Source organism: Bombina bombina, unplaced genomic scaffold, assembly GCF_027579735.1.
Source record: "Bombina bombina isolate aBomBom1 unplaced genomic scaffold, aBomBom1.pri scaffold_628, whole genome shotgun sequence".
Lineage (NCBI taxonomy): Eukaryota > Metazoa > Chordata > Amphibia > Anura > Bombinatoridae > Bombina > Bombina bombina.
The window spans coordinates 102,215-128,358 of NW_026510737.1; the positions used below are offsets into that span (position 1 = coordinate 102,215).

General features: G+C 38.6%; 1 protein-coding gene across 1 annotated transcript in view; it reads left to right on the forward strand.

Moving 5' to 3' along the window:
• The window catches only part of LOC128643352 (embryonic protein UVS.2-like), a 145,253-nt gene that overhangs the window by 63,728 nt on the left and 55,381 nt on the right, over positions 1-26,144 (forward strand). The window contains exons 8-10 of the mRNA XM_053696282.1: positions 14,478-14,519; positions 15,057-15,191; positions 15,301-15,418. Of these exons, the coding sequence (XP_053552257.1) occupies positions 14,478-14,519; positions 15,057-15,191; positions 15,301-15,418 (295 nt within the window). The remainder of the gene's footprint in view (positions 1-14,477; positions 14,520-15,056; positions 15,192-15,300; positions 15,419-26,144) is intronic.

Consider the following 26,144-nt stretch of genomic DNA (forward strand, 5'->3'; position numbering starts at 1 on the left):
GCTGGGTCTTATTTGTTTGTAACTGTAGAGGGCAGCACTGCACATCTGCTCTATGAATCTTCTGGCAGCTACAAGTTCTTCTATTTAAGAAACGCTGTAGGATAAAGTGTTTCCCCTTAATGGACTAGATTATAAATGGCGCACTCATTTTTTTATTGCTCATGAGTGCTAATAGCGCTCAAAGTAAAAAATGAGTGCTGTCAGTTAGCGCTGGTATTACAAGTTGAAAGTAAAAAGGTCTCAAGTCGTACTAATTCCTCTAGCGCTATTTGGTCTCTTGCTTGAGCACAACCTATAGTTTTCAACTTGTAATATCAGCTATATTTAATGTATTTGCTAAATGTAACACCAACACAGATTTATACCCCAATCAAAGTAAGTGCAATACTAGGCACACAGGCAAAATAAACAAAATCTGCTTACAGGGATAATCAATGCTACCTTTATCAGTGGTGTCACTACAGGGGGGCGAGGGGGGGGGCATTTGTCCCCCCAACTCATTCTTTGCCCCCCCCCGTCTGCCCCCCCACCAGGCGCTTGTTAACTGACTGATATAATTTTTTTTTAAATCTGTTTTACTCGGTTTGACTGGGTCTGGGACAGAGTATTGTAATAATATTGGCAGTGTGCCTCCCCATGCTCAGTGGAACCCCCATCCACCACATGTTCTGGCTCTACAAGCAGCTCCACTCCAATACCCCATGCCATGCTGCAATTTTCTCCTCTAGTTCCAGCCAGGTCATGTTCCTACACAGCAAGTAACATGACCAGGAGATTGGAGAGGAAGAGGGTGGAGCCAGCAGGTGCTGTGTGCAACTATGCAGGACAAGAGCTTGAGAGCATGGGAAGGAGCAGTGTTGAGCAGGCACTGGCACTAGTCTGACAGCAAAGACGATCAGATTAAAAGAAGATCTATTCTGGGGTAAGTCAGTAGTCACTGACTGTCACAACAGGGTTGCACTTGCTTTACATTACTTAGTAGTAGATACACGGATCAGCTCACTATCAGATGAGAAACACAAGACCTGCCTAGGTTTCCATATTTTTTTTGGTAGAACAGTCCATTCCTGAGCAATAGATTTAACTATAAAGCAATTGTCAATGTCTGCCTTGCACTGATGTTAATTGCGCTATGTTTATAAACTGACCAGTGCTATATTATGTAGTTTGTCTATAATGCTGTGTTAGACACCTCAATTTTCACAGACTGTTGCAGGTTTTGCCAGAACTTGCTGTAACCGTGGGTTAAATGTTAGGTGCACACTGGCTGTGGAGAAGTGCAAGATGACTGCTACACTTCTCCCGGTAGAACCTTTGTTATAGCTGGAGTTTCTCTTCTCTCAAACTCCCCCAGCCCCGTCAGAACAAGGACAGCAGTGGGGGATGAGCTGTCAGCATAGAAAACACAGTGAACAGCTGTATTTTTACTTGCAGTGTTTCAGGCTCCTGTTTTTATGGCCTTCTCGCTTAGATAATGACATAGAAAAGTTTATGCATTGTTGCGTTACAAGCAAGCATCTCCTGCTACTTAGTCTGCTGAAATAGAGACATAGTAAAAGGTTATGCATTGTTGTGTTACAAGCAAGCATCTCCTGCTACTAGTCTGCTGAAATAGAGACATAGTAAAAGGTTATGCATTGTTGTGTTACAAGCAAGCATCTCCTGCTACTAGTCTGCTGAAATAGAGACATAGTAAAAGGTTATGCATTGTTGTGTTACAAGCAAGCATCTCCTGCTACTAGTCTGCTGAAATAGAGACATAGTAAAAGGTTATGCATTGTTGCGTTACAAGCAAGCATCTCCTGCTACTAGTCTGCTGAAATAGAGTGTGAAAAGGGGGAGCAGAGAAAGGACTTGTAGTGAAATGTTTCATTGGAACTAACTGAGTATAACAACCTCAAAAGTCAGTTAAATGTGCTCCCTTCTGAAGCAATTTTCAAAGATTTATAGATAGTGTATATAAGGTTTTTATTCTTGTTTTTTTATTATTTTATTTATTGTTGAAAATTGCTTTGAGAAAGGTAGAAACAGACCATAAATTAGACCCCTATATATATATATATATATATATATATATATATATATATATATATATATAGATATATAGATATATAGATATAGATATATAAATAAATTATATATATATATATAATAATATATATGTTTGTATGTATGGACTGATTTATGGTCTGTTCCAGCCTTTGTCAAAGCAATTTTCAACAATTTTAAATAAAACAAGAATACATATATATGTGTGTGTGTGTGTGTGTATATATATATATATGTGTGTGTGTGTGTGTGTGTATATATATATGTGTGTGTGTGTGTATATATATATATATGTGTGTGTGTGTGTGAAATCTGACTACTAAATGACTATAAAATAGTGGTTTCACTCATTGTTAAAAATAAATAATAACAGTTTAAATAACTCATGCACATATAAATATTTGTGTGTGTTTCTATATGTATTTGTGACGCATGTATGATTATTGTATTAATTTTGCTATTGTTTTTGTCCCACAAATGTGTGTGTAGTGTATTGGATGTATCTTTATTCTATAAGGGCCTGAAATCATGCATAATATCAGATATTTCTTTTAGACCTTATATTGCATATATATAATAATGTAGGTTTCTCTCCTTTACATCAAGAACCCTGTAAAGTGAGTTTCTATTATTTTTTTAGGGAATGCTGACAAGATGTCTTAGATCATCCCAGCTGAGCAGAGAGTTTTTGTATATCAGGCCCTATGTGTCTTAAAGGGACAGTCTAGTCAAAATTAAACTTTCATGATACAGATAGGGCATGCAATTTTAAACAACTTTCCAATTTACTCTTATCATGAATTTTGCTTTGTTCTCCTGGTATTCTTTGTTGTAAACTAAACCTAGGTAGGCATCTTATCTCAGTGCATTTGGACAGTTGTTCACAGTTAGACACCACTAGTTCATGAGTGCCATATAGATAACATTGTACTTACTCCCAAGGAGATATTTATGAGTCAGCACTGATTGCCTAAAATGCATGTCTGTCAAAAGGTCATCACAGAGGTTATGAAAAATTGGTGAATGAGTAATAAAGGGATTATCTATAATTTTAAACCACAAAAATTCTGGAGTAGACTGTCGTTTTAAGTTTGTCGCTGTGGTAATTGTGCTATCTATGTGTGAGTGTTTTTAAATCTGTGTCTCAGAATTAGGGCCAAAATGTTTTGTCTGTGGTCTGTGCCTATGATTTGTATGTGCTAATGTATACATACACAGTAACATACACAGTAACATACACAGTAACATACACAGTAACACATACACAGTAACACATACACAGTAACATACACATTAACATACACAGTGACATACACAGTAACTTACATTTTAACATACACAGTAACATACACAGTAACTTACACATTAACATACACAGTAACATACACAGTAACTTACACATTAACATACACAGTAACATACACAGTAACATACACAGTAACACATACACAGTAACACATACACAGTAACATACACATTAACATACACAGTAACATACACAGTAACTTACACATTAACATACACAGTAACATACACATTAACATACACAGTAACATACACAGTAACATACACAGTAACATACACATTAACACATACAAAGTGTTTTTTTTTTCCTTTTTGTTTGCTAAAAAAATATTGCATATGATTCTACAGAAGGTGCAGGCAAGGACTATAACAATCAACATAGTATTTTCCTATTTTTATGTTTTAGCCTTGACTACATTTCATATTACTGAATATTCAATTGAAAAAATATATATTTAAAAAAAAACCTACAGGAGAGTTTAAATGCAGAATGCTTCCATGTATTGCCCACTTGCTTATCAGCCCTACAGTGTATAACATTAGCACGTATTGCCCACTTGCTTATCAGCCCTACAGTGTATAACATTGACATGTATTGCCCACTTGCTTATCAGCCCTACAGTGTATAACATTAGCACGTATTGCCCACTTGCTTATCAGCCTTACAGTGTATAACATTAGCACGCATTGCCCACTTGCTTATCAGCCCTACAGTGTATAACATTAGCACGTATTGCCCACTTGCTTATCAGCCCTACAGTATATAACATTAACATGTATTGCCCACTTGCTTATCAGCCCTACAGTGTATAACATTATCACATATTACCCACTTGCTTATCAGCCCTACAGTGTATAACATTAGCACGTATTGCCCACGTGCTTATCAGCCCTACAGTGTATAACATTAGCATGTATTGCCCACTTGTTTATCAGCCCTACAGTGTATAATATTAGCACGTATTGCCCACTTGCTTATAAGCCCTACAGTATATAACATTAGCATGTATTGCCCACTTGCTTATCAGCCCTACAGTGTATAACATTAGCACGTATTGCCCACTTGCTTATCAGCCTTACAGTGTATAACATTAGCATGTATTGCTCACTTGCTTATCAGCCCTACAGTGTATAACATTAGCACGTATTGCCCACTTGCTTATCAGCCCTACAGTGTATAACATTAGCATGTATTGCCCACTTGCTTATCAGCCCTACAGTGTATAACATTGACATGTATTGCCCACTTGCTTATCAGCCCTACAGTGTATAACATTAGCACGTATTGCCCACTTGCTTATCAGCCTTACAGTGTATAACATTAGCACGCATTGCCCACTTGCTTATCAGCCCTACAGTGTATAACATTAGCACGTATTGCCCACTTGCTTATCAGCCCTACAGTATATAACATTAACATGTATTGCCCACTTGCTTATCAGCCCTACAGTGTATAACATTATCACATATTACCCACTTGCTTATCAGCCCTACAGTGTATACCATTAGCATGTATTGCCCACGTGCTTATCAGCCCTACAGTGTATAACATTAGCATGTATTGCCCACTTGTTTATCAGCCCTACAGTGTATAACATTAGCATGTATTGCCCACTTGCTTATTAGCCCTACAGTGTATAACATTAGCATGCATTGCTCACTTGCTTATCAGCCCTACAGTGTATACCCTTAGCATGTATTGCCCACTTGCTTATCAGCCCTACAGTGTATAACATTAGCATGTATTGCCCACTTGCTTATCAGCCCTACAGTGTATAACATTAGCACGTATTGCCCACTTGCATATCAGCCCTACAGTGTATAACATTAGCATATATTGCCCACTCGCTTATTAGCCCTACAGTGTATAACATTAGCATGTATTGCCCACTTGCTTATCAGCCCTACAGTGTATAACATTAGCACGTATTGCCCACTTGCTTATCAGCCCTACAGTGTATAACATTAGCACGTATTACCCACTTGCTTATCAGCCCTACAGTGTATAACATTAGCAGGTATTGCCCACTTGCTTATCAGCCCTACAGTGTATAACATTAGCATGTATTGCCCAGTGCCCACTTGCTTATCACCCCTACATTGTATAACATTAGCACGTATTGCCCACTTGCTTATCAACCCTACAGTGTATAACATTAGCACATATTGCCCACTTGCTTATCAGCCCTACAGTGTGTAACATTAGCACGTATTGCCCACTTGCTTATCAGCCCTACAGTTTATAACATTAGCACGCATTGCCCACTTGCTTATCAGCCCTACAGTGTATAACATTAGCATGTATTGCCCACTTGCTTATCAGCCCTACAGTGTATAACATTAGCACGTATTGCACACTTGCTTATCAGCCCTACAGTGTATAACATTAGCACGTATTGCTCACTTGCTTATCAGCCATACAGTGTATAATATTAGCACATATTGCTCACTTGCTTATCAGTCCTACAGTGTATAACATTAGCATGTATTGACCACTTGCTTATCAGCCCTACAATGTATAACATTAGCACGTATTACCCACTTAATTATCAGCCCTACAGTGTATAACATTAGCACGTATTACCCAATTGCTTATCAGCCCTACAGTGTATAACATTAGCACGTATTGCACACTTGCTTATCAGCCCTACAGTGTATAACATTAGCATGTATTGCTCACTTGCTTATCAGCCCTACAGTGTATAACATTAGCACGTATTACCCACTTGCTTATCAGCCCTACAGTGTATAACATTAGCACGTATTACCCACTTGCTTATCAGCCCTACAGTGTATAACATTAGCACGTATTGCCCACTTGCTTATCAGCCCTACAGTGTATAACATTAGCTTGCTCACTTGCTTATCAGCCCTACAGTGTATAACATTAGCACGTATTGCCCACTTGCTTATCAGCCCTACAGTGTATAACATTAGCATGTATTGACCACTTGCTTATCAGCCCTACAGTGTATAACATTTGCACGTATTGCCCACTTGCATATCAGCCCTACAGTATATAACATTAGCACGTATTACCCATTTGCTTATCAGCCCTACAGTGTATAACATTAGCACGTATTGCCCACTTGCTTATCAGCCCTACAGTATATAACATTAGCAAGTATTGCCCACTTGCTTATCAGCCCTACAGTGTATAACATTAGCACGTATTGCCCACTTGCTTATCAGCCCTACAGTGTATAACATTAGCACGTATTGCCCACTTGCTTATCTGCCCTACAGTGTATAACATTAGCATGTATTGCCCACTTGCTTATCAGCCCTACAGTATATAACATTAGCATGTATTGCCCACTTGCTTATCAGCCCTACAGTGTATAACATTAGCACATATTGCCCACTTGTTATCAGCCCTACAGTATATAACATTAGCATGTATTAGCCACTTGCTTATCAGCCCTACATTGTATAACATTAGCACGTATTACCCATTTTCTTATCAGCCCTATAGTGTATAACATTTGCACGTATTGCCCACTTGCTTATCAGCCCTACAGTGTATAACATTAGCACATATTGGCCACTTGCTTATCAGCCTAATGTATATAACATTAGCACGTATTACCCACTTGCTTATCAGCCCTACAGTGTATAACATTAGCACGTATTGCCCACTTGCTTATCAGCCCTACAGTGTATAACATTAGCACGTATTGCCAACTTGCTTATCAGCCCTACAATGTATAAAATTAGCACGTATTGCCCACTTGCTTATCAGCCCTACAGTGTATAACATTAGCACGTATTGCCCACTTGCTTATCAGCCCTACAGTGTATAACATTAGTATGTATTGCCCACTTGCTTATCAGCCCTAGAGTGTATAACATTAGTACGTATTGCCCACTGGCTTATCAGCCCTACAGTGTATAACATTAGCACATATTGCCCACTTGCTTATTAGCCCTACAGTGTATTATATTAACATGTATTGCTCACTTGCTTATCAGCCCTTCAGTGTATAACATTAGCACGTATTGCTCACTTGCTTATCAGCCCTACAGTGTATAACATTAGCACGTATTGCCCACTTGCTTATCAGCCCTACAGTGTATAACATTAGCATGTATTGCCCACTTGCTTATCAGCCCTACAGTGTATAACATTAGCATGTATTACCCACTTGCTTATCAGCCCTACAGTGTATAACATTAGCACGTATTGCACACTTGCTTATCAGCCCTACAGTGTATACATTAGCATGTATTGCCCACTTGCTTATCAGCCCTACAGTGTATAACATTAGCACGTATTGCTCACTTGCTTATCAGCCATACAGTGTTTAATATTAGCATGTATTGATCACTTGCTTATCAGCCCTACAGTGTATAACATTAGCATGTATTGCCCACTTGCTTATCAGCCCTACAGTGTATAACATTAGCATGTATTGCGCACTTGCTTATCAGCCCTACAGTGTATAACATTAGCATGTATTACCCACTTGCTTATCAGCCCTACAGTGTATAACATTAGCATGTATTGCTCACTTGCTTATCAGCCCTACAGTGTATAACATTAGCATGTATTGCTCACTTGCTTATCAGCCCTACAGTATATAACATTAGCATGTATTGCTCACTTGCTTATCAGCCCTAAAGTGTATAACATTAGCACGTATTGCCCACTTGCTTATCAGCCCTACAGTGTATAACATTAGCACGTATTGCCCACTTCCTTATCAGACCTACAGTGTATAATATTAGCATGTATTGCCCACTTGCGTTTCAGCCCTACAGTGTATAACATTAGCAAGTATTGCCAACTTGCTTATCAGCCCTACAGTGTATAACATTAGCACGTATTGCCCACTTGCTTATCAGCCCTACAGTGTATAACAATAGCATGTATTGCCCACTTGCTTATCAGCCTTACAGTGTATAACATTAGCACATATTGCTCACTTGCTTATCAGCCCTACAGTGTATAACATTACCCATCAGCCCTACAGTGTATAACATTAGCACGTATTGCTCACTTGCTTATCAGCCCTACAGTGTATAACATTAGCACGTATTGCCCACTTGCTTATCAGCCCTACAGTGTATAACATTAGCACGTATTGCCCTTTTGCTTATCAGCCCTACAGTGTATAACATTAGCATGTATTGCTCACTTGCTTATCAGCCCTACAGTGTATAACATTAGCACGTATTGCTCACTTGCTTATCAGCCCTACAGTGTATAACATTAGCACGTATTGCTCACTTGCTTATCAGCCCTACAGTGTATAACATTAGCACGTATTGCCCTTTTGCTTATCAGCCCTACAGTGTATAACATTAGCATGTATTGCTCACTTGCTTATCAGCCCTACAGTGTATAACATTAGCACGTATTGCTCACTTGCTTATCAGCCCTACAGTGTATAACATTAGCACGTATTGCCCACTTGCTTATCAGCCCTACAGTGTATAACATTAGCACGTATTGCCCACTTGCTTATCAGCACTACAGTGTATAACATTAGCATGTATTGCCCACTTGCTTATCAGCCCTACAGTGTATAACATTAGCATATATTGCCCACTTGCTTATAAGCCCTACAGTGTATAACATTAGTATGTATTGCCCACTTGCTTATCAGCCCTAGAGTGTATAACATTAGTACGTATTGCCCACTGGCTTATCAGCCCTACAGTGTATAACATTAGCACATATTGCCCACTTGCTTATTAGCCCTACAGTGTATTATATTAACATGTATTGCTCACTTGCTTATCAGCCCTACAGTGTATAACATTAGCACGTATTGCCCTTTTGCTTATCAGCCCTACAGTGTATAACATTAGCATGTATTGCTCACTTGCTTATCAGCCCTACAGTGTATAACATTAGCACGTATTGCTCACTTGCTTATCAGCCCTACAGTGTATAACATTAGCACGTATTGCTCACTTGCTTATCAGCCCTACAGTGTATAACATTAGCACGTATTGCCCTTTTGCTTATCAGCCCTACAGTGTATAACATTAGCATGTATTGCTCACTTGCTTATCAGCCCTACAGTGTATAACATTAGCACGTATTGCTCACTTGCTTATCAGCCCTACAGTGTATAACATTAGCACGTATTGCCCACTTGCTTATCAGCCCTACAGTGTATAACATTAGCATGTATTGCCCACTTGCTTATCAGCCCTACAGTGTATAACATTAGCATGTATTACCCACTTGCTTATCAGCCCTACAGTGTATAACATTAGCACGTATTGCACACTTGCTTATCAGCCCTACAGTGTATACATTAGCATGTATTGCCCACTTGCTTATCAGCCCTACAGTGTATAACATTAGCATGTATTGCCCACTTGCTTATCAGCCCTACAGTGTATAACATTAGCACGTATTGCTCACTTGCTTATCAGCCCTAAAGTGTATAACATTAGCACGTATTGCCCACTTGCTTATCAGCCCTACAGTGTATAACATTAGCACGTATTGCCCACTTGCTTATCAGCCCTACAGTGTATAATATTAGCATGTATTGCCCACTTGCGTTTCAGCCCTACAGTGTATAACATTAGCAAGTATTGCCCACTTGCTTATCAGCCCTACAGTGTATAACATTAGCACGTATTGCCCACTTGCTTATCAGCCCTACAGTGTATAACATTAGCACGTATTGCCCACTTGCTTATCAGCCCTCCGGTGAAAAACAAATGAAAAACACCAGAAAAATAATATATTATATATTTTTTTCTGTTATTTTTCTGTTATTATTATTATTATTTTTCTGGTGTTTTTCATTTGTTTTTCACCGGATATATTTTTATCATTTTTTTGCATCCCACCGGATATATTTGCACCATTTGTGAAAACTGTTGATTCACTTCTTATTGACATTATCACGAAGACAGTTTGTATCTTTTTTGAAAACTTTTTGAAACATTTTTTGTTCACACTGTTCTCTGCTTATCCTTTTTTAGAGCAGTTTTTTCACATTTTTAAATATTGTTTTGTTTTATTTTTCAAGTCACTATTTTTTATCTTCGGTTAATCACGAATTTGATTTTGACACAAACTTTCTTCAAACCTGCATATTTATTGTACATTACATGCTTTTCAATACTAGAAAAGACACCTTTTATCCACAGACATCAGTTATATATTACACCGCTCTATCACGCCCATAGGCTGACACAATCAACTTTTCTTTTTTGTATTGTATTCTTGTCATCTCTTGTAAAATCTTGGATCCTTGATTATTTGTTTTTAATGTAACATTGTTTTAAACCAACATTGTTTTATATTGTTTTATATTGTTTTATCGCAATAAATTGTATTAAATGTCACATTGTTTTAAAATTATTACTTGATTAACAATCAAAGTAAACCACCCAGACCCTGCCAGTGTTGTTTGGCGCTTTGATATTATTTCTTCTGATTCTCCATACAATTCTGATCGCTAGGGGTCAATATATTAGAGCTAAGGGTCTTGTATACAGTAGGCGCTCAGTGATACACTCCATCTACCAGTGTATAACATTAGCATGTATTGCCCACTTGCATATCAGCCCTACAGTGTATAACATTAGCAGGTATTGCCCACTTGCTTATCAGCCCTACAGTGTATAACATTAGCATGTATTGCCCACTTGCATATCAGCCCTACAGTGTATAACATTAGCAGGTATTGCCCACTTGCTTATCAGCCCTACAGTGTATAACATTAGCATGTATTGCTCACTTGCTTATCAGCCCTAGAGTGTATAACATTAGCACGTATTGCCTACTTGCTTATCATCCCTACAGTGTATAACATTAGCATGTATTACCCACTTGCTTATCAGCCCTACAGTGTATAACATTAGCACGTAGTACCTACTTGTTTATCAGCCCTACAGTGTATAACATTAGCATGTATTGCCCACTTGCTTATCAGCCCTACAGTGTATAACATTAGCATGTATTGCCCACTTGCTTATCAGCCCTACAGTGTATAACATTAGCAAGCATTACCCACTTGCTTATAAGCCCTACAGTGTATAACATTAGCACGTATTGCCCACTAGCTTATAAGCCCTACAGTGTATAACATTAGCATGTATTGCCCACTTGCTTATCAGCCCTACAGTGTATAACATAAGCATGTATTGCCCACTTGCTTATCAGCCCTACAGTGTATAACATTAGCACGTATTACCCACTTGCTTATCAGCCCTACAGTGTATAACATTAGCAGGTATTACCCACTTGCTTATCAGCCCTACAGTGTGTAACATTAGCAAGCATTACCCACTTGCTTATAAGCCCTATAGTGTATAACATTAGCACGTATTACCCACTTGCTTATCAGCCCTACAGTGTATAACATTAGCAGGTATTACCCACTTGCTTATCAGCCCTACAGTGTATAACATTAGCATGTATTGCCCACTTGCTTATCAGCCCTACAGTGTATAACATTAGCACGTATTACCCACTTGCTTATCAGCCCTACAGTGTATAACATTAGCATGTATTGCCCACTTGCTTATCAGCCCTACAGTGTATAACATTAGCACGCATTACCCACTTGCTTATCAGCCCTACAGTGTATAACATTAGCACGTATTACCCACTTGCTTATCAGCCCTACAGTGTATAACATTAGCACGTATTGCTCACTTGCTTATCAGCCATACAGTGTATAATATTAGCACATATTGCTCACTTGCTTATCAGCCCTACAGTGTATAACATTTGCATGTATTGCCCACTTGCTTATCAGCCCTACAATGTATAACATTAGCACGTATTACCCACTTAATTATCAGCCCTACAGTGTATAACATTAGCACGTATTACCCAATTGCTTATCAGCCCTACAGTGTATAACATTAGCACGTATTGCACACTTGCTTATCAGCCCTACAGTGTATAACATTAGCATGTATTGCTCACTTGCTTATCAGCCCTACAGTGTATAACATTAGCACGTATTACCCACTTGCTTATCAGCCCTACAGTGTATAACATTAGCACGTATTACCCACTTGCTTATCAGCCCTACAGTGTATAACATTAGCATGTATTGCCCACTTGTTTATCAGCCCTACAGTGTATAACATTAGCATGTATTACCCACTTGCTTATCAGCCCTACAGTGTATAACATTAGCATGTATTACCCACTTGCTTATCAGCCCTACAGTGTATAACATTAGCATGTATTGCTCACTTGCTTATCAGCCCTACAGTGTATTACATTAGCATGTATTGCCCACTTGCTTATCAGCCCTACAGTGTATAACATTAGCATGTATTGCCCACTTGCTTATCAGCCCTACAGTGTATAACATAAGCATGTATTACCCACTTGCTTATCAGCCCTACAGTGTATAGCATTAGCACGTATTGCCCACTTGTTTATCAGCCCTACAGTGTATAACATTAGCAGGTATTACCCACTTGCTTATCAGCCCTACAGTGTATAACATTAGCAGGTATTGCCCACTTGCTTATCAGCCCTACAGTGTATAACATTAGCATGTATTGCCACTTGCTTATCAGCCCTACAGTGTATAACATTAGCACGTATTACCCACTTGCTTATCAGCCCTACAGTGTATAACATTAGCATGTATTGCCCACTTGCTTATCAGCCCTACAGTGTATAACATTAGCATGTATTGCCACTTGCTTATCAGCCCTACAGTGTATAACATTAGCATGTATTGCCCACTTGCTTATCATCCCTACAGTGTATAACATTAGCACGTATTGCCCACTTGCTTATCATCCCTACAGTGTATAACATTAGCATGTATTACCCACTTGCTTATCAGCCCTACAGTGTATAACATTAGCATGTATTACCCACTTGCTTATCAGCCCTACAGTGTATAACATTAGCATGTATTACCCACTTGCTTATCAGCCCTACAGTGTATAACATTAGCCCTATTGCCCACTATATGTATTGTTTGGGATGAAAAAACTTGCTTAAGGGACAATAAATTTAAAATAAATAGAGCATGTAGTTTTGAACAACTTTCCAGTTTAATTATATTATCTAATTTGCTTCCTTCCCTTAGTATCCTTTGTTGAAAAGCAGATCTAGGCATGCTCAGGAGCAGCAAAGAACTACTGGTTCCTCTTGTAATTGGTTCATCCATTGTGTTCAGCTAGCACACACTTACTTACCTTAATGCGCTGGAGAGCGAGCTATCCCAATCCTCTTCTTGTCAGAGCCCTGGCCGTGCTAACAGAATGCTTAGCGTGCCTAGGTCCCAGGAACCGAGAGCATTAATTCAGGTGTTCCTTCTCCTTGTCTAGTCGGCATTTTCATTCTTCTATTAAAGAGACGCTGTACTATAAAGTGTGTTGCCCCTTAATGGGCTAGATTACAAGTAGCGCAGACATTTGTTATTGCGTATGAGCGCTAACGGAGTTGAAAGTAAAAAATGACTGCTGTCAGTAAGTGCTGGTATTATAAGTTAAAAGGTCTCAAGTAGTACTAATTATTCTAGCGCTATTTGGTTTTTCGTTTGAGTGCAACCCATAACTTTCAGCTTATAATATCAGCTTTATTTAACACGTTTGCTAAATCCATTGAGTGTAATGGGTGCTCTAGGGTGATGTCAGTTGCGCTAAACCTTCTGTGATAAATTTAATTTACCATGGACTTGTAATATCAAGCTGGGCACTAACTGTGTCCCACACTATCATTAGCGTGCCACTTGTAATCTAGACCTAAGTGTTCTAAATGCCTTGTTATACCTACTGCAGAGTATTAAAGTATGGGAAATTGTTTATTTTTGTATTTGAAATAGCTGGTTTTGCTAATAAAAACCATGAGCTACACACAGAAATGAGCTGAGTCTGTAGGTAGAATGTTATCTATGCCTTAAACATAGTTCGGTATTGAAATACTAAGTATGGCTGGGCACAACCATCTATTTAGGATACAAAAATATTTATCTCTCCCCTAACACCCCTAGGAGATTTATTGGTGCTATTGTCTTCTGTTTACATAGCTTTTATTTCATTTGTTATTCACATTTTTAGTGTAGGTCGTAAATGGAAGATAAACAATTTTCCATAATCAAGAAATTGATAAAGCTTTAAATGACATAACACATATTTTCATTTTTTCTCTTTGTTTTATTTTGCAACAGATGTACCAGATGTATATACCACTGTTATAAGAGCCAATCAAGGTAAGTGTAAACGAAATTATTATTGAATAGCACTAGAGTACTTAAAGTGGAAGCTAAAACTTACCTTTCATGATTCAGATAGAGCACGCAGTTAAACAAACAACTCCCTTTATCCAATTGTGCATATTCTTTTCATATGCACACTTTCTGAGGCACAAGCTCCTATTGAGTATGTGCAAGAGTTCAAGTGTATACATGTATGAGTCCTGTGATTGGCTAATGGCTGTCACATGATACAGGGAGCAGAGAAGTGGAAGGAAATGTTGTGGTTTGTCAGAAAAAGCTACTGCAAATTTGAAGTTCAGAGTGAATGTTATTGCATTGTATTTGAATCCTACATTTGTTGAATATGCAATTCTACTGTATTTAATAGTTCTATAAGAGATATATTTAGGATTGATCTGACGTTAAGTAGAATAACACATATCCCAGTGAGGATTTGCATGAATGTGTAGTTTATAGAAACAGCGCTCTAGGAATTCTCACTTTAACGCAACTAATAAATAAAAACAAAAATAATTTGGTTACTTATTTCAGAAAGTAAGAAGCTTTTACGTCAAGGCGATATAGCTTACAAGATCGGACGCAATGCTCTGAACTGCCGAGACTGCCTGTGGCCCAAATCCAATAGCGGCATTGTGAATGTGCCATACGTTTTATCACCTGATTACGGTAGGTTGTGCTGAAGACTGTGGTTGAAATTGTATCCTTTCAGATATTTCATATAAGATCAATTAAAAGTATTATTTTTTTTGTTTTTAATCTATTATTTCTCATGTAGATGTCAATGAAGTATCTGTAATCACTGCAGCTATGGAAGAATTTAAGACCCTGACATGTGTGAAGTTTATTCCTCAAACTGTAGAAACAGACTATCTGGATATTAAGCAAGATTCTGGGTAGGCTTTTTATTTGTTTGTTTTTAGTTTTAGACACATAAATATGTGCATGGAAAAATAATTTATTTCAATACAACAGATTATATCAACCACTAGAGGGAGCTACTGTTATAAATTGTAAGTATAACAAACAGAATTCAGTTTTAAGAAGAAAAAAAAAAACCAATAAAAATGTAGCAATTACATTTTTATACAAATTACATACAATACTGGGCACTGAAATGTGCATAGCACAACCAGGATACTCAGTCCAATGTCTTAGAAAATAACAAGCTTGCAAATGGAAACATACTTTAGAATCAAATCGATCTGTAAAATAACCACAGCAAAAGGCACCTCATGTGCACATTTGTATACTACTATGTGAAGATTAAACAAATTGCCAGGTCCCAATGATCGGCCGAGAGACATGTTGCATGTCTGATAGACCTTAGTATCTTTGTACATTCACATTTTACTTGTTTTGATCCAATAAACGTGTTTTATTATCCCTAATATGGACATCTAGTGGTGAAGTCTGTTTCACAGCACTTTATACAGAGATCACTGGGACCTAGCAATTTGGTCTATTCAGAACCAGATGACTGGCAGTATGAGATGCCCAGCTTCATTGGCTGGTACAGTGCGATCTCCAGCACATCTCTACCAAGCACATTTAAGTGCTGCAGGAGTATGTGAGTACCCTGTGTTTTATTTCCACAATTTGCTGATGCACGTGAGGGGACTTCTGGTGTGGTTATTTTAAAAATCATTCATGTCTTAATTTAAACACACAGGGCTAGATTACTAGTGGCACGCTAATGTTATTACGGGTGTGTTAATTTGTGCGTGTGTTACAAGTTTAAAGTAAACACGTTCACTTAAGATCAATCAAACTTAACATCTGACAGGTTAGCATTTTGCATTAACTTTATCAGATATATACCGTATCTCAAAAAAGTGAGTACTCCCCTCACATTTTAGTAAATATGTAATTATATCTTTTCATGTGACAAAACTGTAACACTGACACTTTGCTACAATGTAAAGTAGTTAGTGTACAGCCTATATAACAGTTTAAATTTGCTGTCCACTCAAAATTACTCAACACACAGCCATTTATGTCTAAATAATTGGCAACAAAAGTGAGAACACCCCTTAGTGGAGATGTCCAAAATGGACCCAAAGTGTCAATATTTTGTGTGGCCACCATTATTTTCCAGCCCTGCCTTAACCCTCTTGGGCATCAAGTTCACCAGAGCTTCACAGGGTGACACTGGAGTCCCCTTCCATTCCTCCTTCAGTATGCCACAGTACATGTTGGCATTCATGGTTCCCTCAATGAACTGTAGCTCCCCAGTGCTGGCAGCACTCATGCAGGCCCAGACCATGACACTCCCACCACCATGCTTGACTGTAGATTAGACACACTGGTCTTTGTACTCCTCACCTGGTTGCTGCCACACACGCTTGACACCATCTGAACCAAATAAGTTTTTCTTGGCCTCATCAGACCACAGGACATGGTTCCAGTACTCCATGTCCTTAGTCTGCTTGTCTTCAGCAAACTGTTTGCAGACTTTCTTGTGCATCATCTTTAGAAGAGGCTTCCTTCTGGGACGACAGCCATGCAGACCAATTTGATGCAGTGTGCGTCGTATGGTCTAAACACTGACAGGCTGACCCCCCACCCCTTCAACCTCTGCAGCAATGCTGGCAGCACTCGAGCATCTATTTTCCAAAGACAACCTCTGTATAATGCTGAGCACGTGCACTCAACTTCTTTGGTCGACCATGGCGAGAGTGGAACCTGTCCTATGAAACCGCTGTATGGTCTTGCCCCCCGTGCTGCAGCTCAGTTTCGGGGTCTTGGCAATCTTCTTTTAGCCTAGGCCATCTTTATGTAGAGCAGCAATTCTTTTTTTCAGATCCTCAGAGAGTTATTTACCATGAGGTGACATGCTGAACTTCCAGTGACCAGTATGAGAGAGTGTGAGAGTGATAACACCAAATTTAACACACCTGCTCCCCATTCCCACCTGAGACCTTGTAACACTAACGAGTCACATGACACCGGGGAGGGAAAATGGCTAATTGGGCCCAATTTGGACATTTCCACTTAGGGGTGTACTATCTTTTGTTGCCAACTGTTTAGACATTAATGGCTGTCTGTTGAGTTATTTTTTAGGGGACAGCAAATTTACACTTTTATACAGTCTGTACACTCATTACTTTAAATTGTAGCAAAGTGTTATTTCTTCAGTGTTGTCACATGAAAAGATAAAATAAAATATTAACAAAAATGTGAGGAGCGTACTCACTTTTGTGAGATACTGTATCTAGAAATATATATTTAATAATAATAAAAAATTATATTTGAAGAACATTGGAATGTAAAATATACGCAACGAGCTTCGGGTTTCGTGCTTTAGGTCTAATGCGGTGTCGGGTTAGCGCACATGATGAATTAGTTATCTTAAGACGCATTATGGAAAATATTAAAATATTATTAATAATTATTAAAAATTATTATAGATACATTAATATATATATATATATATATATATATATATATATATATATATATACACAGATAGATAGATATATAGATAGATATATAGATAGATACTATGTATTTTTTTTTTTTTAGAATATTTTAGTACATCTATAGTACATTAATACTTCATGTGTACTAACCCAACATGTTATTTTAAGGCATGTTATGTATTTATTAAATATAAATAATTTAAAGAATATTAATAAATAATATAAATAATTTTTATAGATGTACTAAAATATTCTAAAAATACATAGAATATAAATATATTTCTCTTGTTTAGTGTATCCAGTCCACGGATCATCCATTACTTATGGGATATTCTCCTTCCCAACAGGAAGTTGCAAGAGTTCACCCACAGCAGAGCTGCTATATAGCTCCTCCCCTAACTGCCATATCCAGTCATTCTCTTGCAACCCTCAACATAGATGGAGGTCGTGAGAGGACTGTGGTGTTTTATACTTAGTTTATTTCTTCAATCAAAAGTTTGTTATTTTTAAATGGCACCGGAGTGTGCTGTTTATCTCAGGCAGTATTTGGAAGAAGAATCTGCCTGCGTTTTTCTATGATCTTGGCAGAAGTAACTAAGATCCATTTGTTCTCACACATTCTGAGGAGTGAGGTACTTCAGAGGGGGAATGGCGTGCAGGTTTTCCTGCAAATAAGGTATGTGCAGTAAAATATTTTTCTAAGGAATGGAATTGACTAAGAAAATGCTGCTGATACCGAAGTAATGTAAGTAAAGCCTTAAATGCAGTGATAGCGACTGGTATCAGGCTTATTAATAGAGATACATACTCTTATATAGATGTGTTTTAAAACGTTTGCTGGCATGTTTAATCGTTTTTTGACATATGTTTGGTGATAAAACTTATTGGGGCCTAATTTTTCCACATGGCTGGCTTAAATTCTGCATAGAAACAGTTAACTGAGGCTTCCCACTGTTGTAATATGAGTGGGATGGGACTAATTTAGCGCTTTTTTGCGCAGTTAAAATTACAAAATGAATCATCCAGATTCCCTCAGCAGTCCCATGAATACTACAGGACATCTCTAAAGGGCTAAAAAGACTTCCAAAATCGTTTATAGGGAAGGTAATCCACAGCTCAGCTGTGGCAGTTTTGTTGTGTCTGTTAAAAAACGTCTATGTCGTTTTTTTTAATCTGTTTTTTGCATTAAGGGGTTAATCATCCATTTGCAAGTGGGTGCAATGCTCTGTTAACTTATTACATATACTGTAAAAATTTTGTTTGATTTACTGCCTTTTTTCACTGTTTTTCAAATTTTGACAAAATTTGTTTCTCTTAAAGGCACAGTAACGTTTTTTTATATTTGCTTGTTAACTTGATTTAAAGTGTTTTCCATGCTTACTAGTCTCATTATTAGTCTGTTCTAACATGTCTGACATAGAGGAAGCTCTGTGTTCATTATGTTTAAAAGCCATGGTGGAACCCCATCTTAGAATGTGTACCAGATGTACTGATTTCATGTTAAGCAATAAAGATCATTTTTTGTCTTTAAAAACATTATCACCAGAGGATTCTGTCGAGGGGGAAGTTATGCCGACTAACTCTCCCCACGTGTCAGACCCTTTGACTCCCGCTTTAGGGACTCACGCTCAAATGGCGCCAAGTACATCAAGGGCGCCCATAGCGTTTACTTTACCAGAGGATTCTGTCAAGGGGGAAGTTATGCCGTCTAACTCTCCCCACGTGTCAGACTCTTTGACTCCCGCTCCAGGCACTCACGCTCAAATGGCGCCTAGTACATCAAGGGAGCTTATAGTGTTTATTTTACAAGACATGGCGAAAGTTATGAATAATACTCTGAAAGCGGTATTAGTCAGACTACCTGAAATTAAAGGAAAGCGAGATAACTCTGGGGATGGATACAGAGCATACAGATGCGTCAAGAACCATGTCTGTTACTGCCTCACAATATGCAGAAGCTGAGGGGAGCTTCAGTCTGTGGGTGATATTTTTGACTCAGGGGAGATGATTTAACCTGATTACGATATTTCTACATTTAAAATTTATGCTTAAGATCCTCCACTTGTTACTCAGGGAGGTTTTAGCAGCTCTGAATGACTGGGTTACAATCACAGTGCTAGAGAAATTGTGTAGACTGAATAGATACTATGCAGTGCCAGTGTGTACTGATGTTTTTTCCAATACCTAAAGAGGTTTACAGAAATTATTAATAAGGAATGGGATAGACCAGGTGTGCCGTTCTCCTCCCCTCCTATTTTTAGAAAAATGTTTCTAACAGATGCCACCACACGGGACTTATGGCAGACGGTCCCTAAGGTGGAGAGAAGAGTTTCTACTCTAGCTAAGCGTACCACTATCCCTGTCTAGGACAGTTGTGCTTTTTTAGATCCAATGGATAAAAAATTAGAGGGTTACCTTAGGAAAATGTTTATTCAACAAGGTTTTATCCTGCAGCCCTTGCATGCATTGCTCCTGTCACTGCTGCTGCAGCGTTCTGGTTGGAGTCTCTGGATGAGGCTTTACAGGTAGCGACTCCATTGGATGAATATAATTGTCAAGCTAAGAGCACTTAAGCTAGTTAATTCCTTTGTTTCTGATGCCTTTGTTCATTTGACTAAACTAACGGCTAAGAATGCAGTTTTTACTATACTGGCGCGCAGAGCGCTATGGCTTATTACATGGTCAGCTGTCGTGACTTTAATAAATAAGCTACTTAACTTTCCTTCAGGGGACAGACCCTATTAGGGCCTGGTTTGAAGGAGATCATTACTAATATCACTGGAGGAAAAGGGCTTGCCCTTCCTCAGGACAGGTCCAAATCAAAGGCCAAAACAGTCTAATTTTCCTGCCTTTCGAAACTTCAAGGCAGGTGTGGCATTAACTTCCTCTTAGGCTTTTCAAGAGGGTACTTTTGCTCAGTCCATGATGGTCTGGAGACAACCGGACCTGAAACAAGGATAAGCAGGCCAAGGAGCCTGCTGCTGCTGCATCTTAGACAGCATGAAGGAAAGGTCCCCTATCCGATAACGGATCCTGTAGGGGGCAGATTTTCTTTTTTCGCCCAGGCGTGGGCAAGAGATGCCCAGGGTCCTGGGCATTGGAAATTATATCCCAGAGATATCTTCTGGATTTCAAAGCTTCCCCTTCGAAATAGGGGAGATTTTACCTTTCACAATTATCTGCACACCAGATAAAGAAAGAGGCATTCTTACATTGTGCACGAGACCCATCCAGTTCCAAGACAGGAACAGGGTCAGAGTTTTTCTCAAATCTGTTCGTGGTTCCCAAGGAGAGGGAACCTTCAGACCTATTTTGGATTTAAAGATCTTAAATAAATTCCTTAGAATTCCATCATTTAAGATGGTAACTATTCGTACCATCTTAACTAGGATCCAGGAGAGTCAATAGAGGACTACAATGGATTTGAAGGATACTTATCCTCACATAACGATGCATAAGGATCACCATCGTTTTTTCAGGTTTGCCTTGCTAGACAGGCATTACCAGTTTGTTGCTCTTTCCTTTAAGTTAACTACAGCCCCAAGAATCTTTAGAAGTGGCCCCTTATTTAGGCATTGACCTTCAAATTGCCAAGTCTCATACGGATGTAGTACTGGCATTTCTGAGATCGCAGGGGTGGAAAGTGAACAAGGAAGGAGTTCTCTATCCGCAGTCTCAAGGGTTTCCTTCCTAGGGACTCTGATAGATTCTGCAGAAATGAAAATTTACCTGACGGAGTCCAGGTTTTCAAAGCTTCTAAATTACTGCCGTGTTCTTCATTCCATCTGCGCCCTTCGGTGGCTCGGTACATGAATGTAATCGGCCTAATGGTAGCGGCAAGGGACATAGTACCGTTTGCACGCCTACATTTCAGACCGCTGCAACTATGCATGCTCAGTCAATGGAACAGGGATTATACAGATTCGTCCCCTTCTTAAATCTGGACCAAGAGGCCAGAGATTCTCTTCTCTGGTGGCTATCTCAGGTCCATCTGTCCAAGGGTATGACCTTCCGCAGGTCAGATGGGACAGTTGTTACAACAGATGCCAACCTTTTAGGTTGGGATACAGTCTGGGACTCCCTGAAGATTCAAGGATAGTAGACTCAGGAGGAAACCTTCCTTCTAATAAATATTCTGGAATTGGGAGCGATATTCTATACTCTTCAGGCTTGGCCTCAGTTAGCAACTCTGAGGTACATCAGATTCAGTCGGACAATATCACGACTGTGGCTTACATCAACCATCAAGGGGGAACAGAAGTTTCCTAGCGATGTTAGAAATCTTTAAATAATTCACTGGACAGAGACTCTCTCTTGTCTATCAACTCTCCATATCCCAGGTGTTGAGAACTGGGAGGTGGATTTTCTAAGTCGTCAGACTTTTCTCCCGGGGAAGTGGGGAATTCCCTCCGGAGGTCTTTACACAAGATCAAGCAGGAGACTTCTTTGGTGTTTTTAACAGCGCCTGTGTGGCCACGCTGGACCTGGTATGCAGATCTGGTGGACATGTCATTCTTTCCATCATGATTTCTGCTTCTGAGACAGGACCCTCCATCTCAGGGTCCTTTCAACCATCTATATTAAACTTCTCTGAGATGGACTGCCTGGAGACTGAATGCTTGATGTTATCGAAACATGGCTTCTCCAAGTCAGTCATTGATACCTTAGTACAGGCATGAAAGCCTGTCACTAGCAAAATTTAACATAGATATAGCATAAATATCTTATTGATATGAATCCAAGGGTTACTCATGGAGTAAAGTCCGGATTCCCAGGATACTATCTTTTCTCCAAGATGATTTTGAGAAAAGGGGTTGTCAGCTAGTTCCTTAAAATGACAGATTCCTACTCTGTCTATTCTTTTGCACAAGCGTCTGGCAGATTCTCCAGACGTTCAGGCATTTTGTCAGGCTTTGGTTAGAACCAAGCCTGTGTCTAAACCTATGGCTCCGCCATGGAGCTTAAACCTGATTATTGAGGTTTTTCAAGGAGTTCCATGTGAACCTTTTCATTCTATAGATATCAAACTTTTTATCCTGGAATGTTCCTTTTTGGTAGATATTTCCTCGGCTTGTAGAGTCTCCGAGTTATCTGCTTCACAATGTGATTCTCCTTATTTGGTCCTCCATACGGATAAGGTAGTCCTGTGTATCAAGACTGGGTTTTTTACCTAAGGTGGTATCCAACAAGATTATCACTCAAGAGAGTGTTGTTCCATTCTTGTATTCTAATCCTTCTTCAAAGATGGAACGTCGTTTACACAATTTGGACGTGGTTCGTGCTTTAAAGTTTTTCTTACAAGCTACTTCAGATTTTCATCAAACATTTACTTGGTTTGTTGTCTACTCTGGACAGAGAAGAGGTCAAAAGACTTCAGCAACCTCTTTCTTTCTTTTTGGTTAAAAGCATAATTCGTTTAACTTATGAGACTGCTGGACAGCAGCCTCCTGAAGGGATTACAGCTCATTCTACTAGAGCTGTGGCTTTCACTTGGGCCTTTTTTTAAAATGAGGCTTCTGTTGAACAGATTTACAAGACGGCGTCTTGGTCTGCACTTCATATTTTGCTTCTTTGGAGGCTATTTTTGGGAGAAAGGATTTTTTTCAGGCAGTGGTCTCTTCCGTTTAAGTTCCTGCCTTGTCCCTCCCTTCATCCGTGTACTTTAGCTTTGGTATTGGTATCCCATAAGTAATGGATGATCCGTGGACTTGATACACTTTACAAGAGAAAACATAATTTATGCTTACCTGATAAATTTATTTCTCTTGTAGTGTATCCAGTCCACGGCCCGCCCTGTCATTTTAAGGCAGGTAATTTTTTCATTTAAACTACAGTCACCACTGCACCCTATGGTTTTTCCTTTCTCTGCATGTTTTCGGTCGAATGACTGGATATGGCAGTTAGGGGAGGAGCTATATAGCAGCTCTGCTGTGGGTGAACTCTTGCAACTTCCTGTTGGGAAGGAGAATATCCCATAAGTAATGGATGATCCGTGGACTGGATACACTACAAGAGAAATACATTTATCAGGTAAGCATAAATTATGTTTTTACTGTATCTTAATATAATATTTTTTTACAATATTTTATATTTAATATTTCAATAACGTGTCTTAAGATAACTAATTTTTGATGTGCATTAATCGACACTGTGTTAGTACTAAAGTGCGAAACCCGAAGTCTGTTACGCATATTTTACATTTCAATGCTCTTCATATAGAAAAAATAATAATTTTTATTATCAAATAAATTTTTTTAATGGGATTCCCTTAGCTCTGGTATTACGAGTTTTGTGTTCTGGCTAAAAAAACGGCTTTACAGCCTAAAACGACAAGATCCGTAACGCCATCTGTAGAATCTGCTAACTTTTTAGTTACTATTTCAACACTAATATTACCTTTAGCTTAGGAAATCAGGACGCTGCTTGATGAAATTATTTCTTTTATTATACAGAAAATAAGTATTTACATAGAAACAAGTTGCTAACTAATGTAAGGGAAGGAAAGGGAAGGTGGAAAAGGGGAGAGAGAGAGATGGAAGGGGAGAGGTGAGTGAGTAGAGAGCTTACCCTAGTCTACAATGGCAACTAACTTTTATAGTCATTCATTCTCTTACATAGCCCAGCCCACACTCAGCTATACATTTCTTCAGTCAGAGACTAGATGACATCATTAGATCAGGGGGGTAGAATGTGACGTCCTTAAGCTGTTGGTGATAGGAACTGAGATAAAATCAGGGCCTTGTACACCATCTGTGATGAAAAGGCCATCTGTGCTGAAGGCTGTAAATTGCAAGGGTTGTAAAATGTCTTAGGCCTAGATTTAGAGTTTTGTCGGTAAGGACCCGCGTAGCTAACGCCGGCTTTTTTCTGGCCGCACCATAAAAATAACTCTGGTATTGAGAGTCCACATAAAGGCTGCGTTAGGCTCCAAAAAAGGAGCGTAGAACATTTTTAACGCAGCTTCAAGTCTCGATACCAGAGTTGCTTACGCAAGCGGCCAGCCTCAAAAACGTGCTCGTGCACGATTCCCCCATAGAAAACAATGGGGCTGTTTGAGCTGAAAAAAAACCTAACACCTGCAAAAAAGCCGCGTTCAGCTCCTAACGCAGCCCCATTGTTTGCTATGCGTAAACACTTCCTACGTCTGCACCTAACACTCTAACATGTACCCCGAGTCTAAACACCCCTAACCTTACACTTATTAACCCCTAATCTGCCGCCCCCGCTATCACTGACACCTGCATATTATTATTAACCCCTAATCTGCCGCTCCGTAAAACGCCGCTACTTACATTATCCTTATGTACCCCTAATCTGCTGCCCTAACATCGCCGACCCCTATAATATATTTATTAACCCCTAATCTGCCCCCCACAATGTCGCCTCCACCTGCCTACACTTATTAACCCCTAATCTGCCGAGCGGACCTGAGCGCTACTATAATAAAGTTATTAACCCCTAATCCGCCTCACTAACCCTATAATAAATAGTATTAACCCCTAATCTGCCCTCCCTAACATCGCCGACACCTAACTTCAATTATTAACCCCTAATCTGCCGACCGGAGCTCACCGCTATTCTAATAAATGTATTAACCCCTAAAGCTAAGTCTAACCCAAACACTAACACCCCCCTAAGTTAAATATAATTTTAATATAACAAAATTAATTAACTCTTATTAAATAAATTATTCCTATTTAAAGCTAAATACTTACCTGTAAAATAAATCCTAATATAGCTACAATATAAATTATAATTACATTGTAGCTATTTTAGGATTAATATTTATTTTACAGGCAACTTTGTAATTATTTTAACCAGGTACAATAGCTATTAAATAGTTAAGAACAATTTAATAGTTACCTAGTTAAAATAATTACAAAATTACCTGTAAAATAAATCCTAACCTAAGTTACAATTAAACCTAACACTACACTATCATTAAATTAATTAAATAAAATACCTACAATTACCTACAATTAAACCTAACACTACACTATCAATACATTAATTAAATACAATATCTACAAATAACTACAATGAAATAAACTAACTAAAGTACAAAAAATAAAAAAGAACTAAGTTACAAAAAATAAAAAAAAAATCTACAAACATAAGAAAAATATTACAACAATTTTAAACTAATTACACCTACTCTAAGCCCCCTAATAAAACAACAAAGCCCCCCAAAATAAAAAAT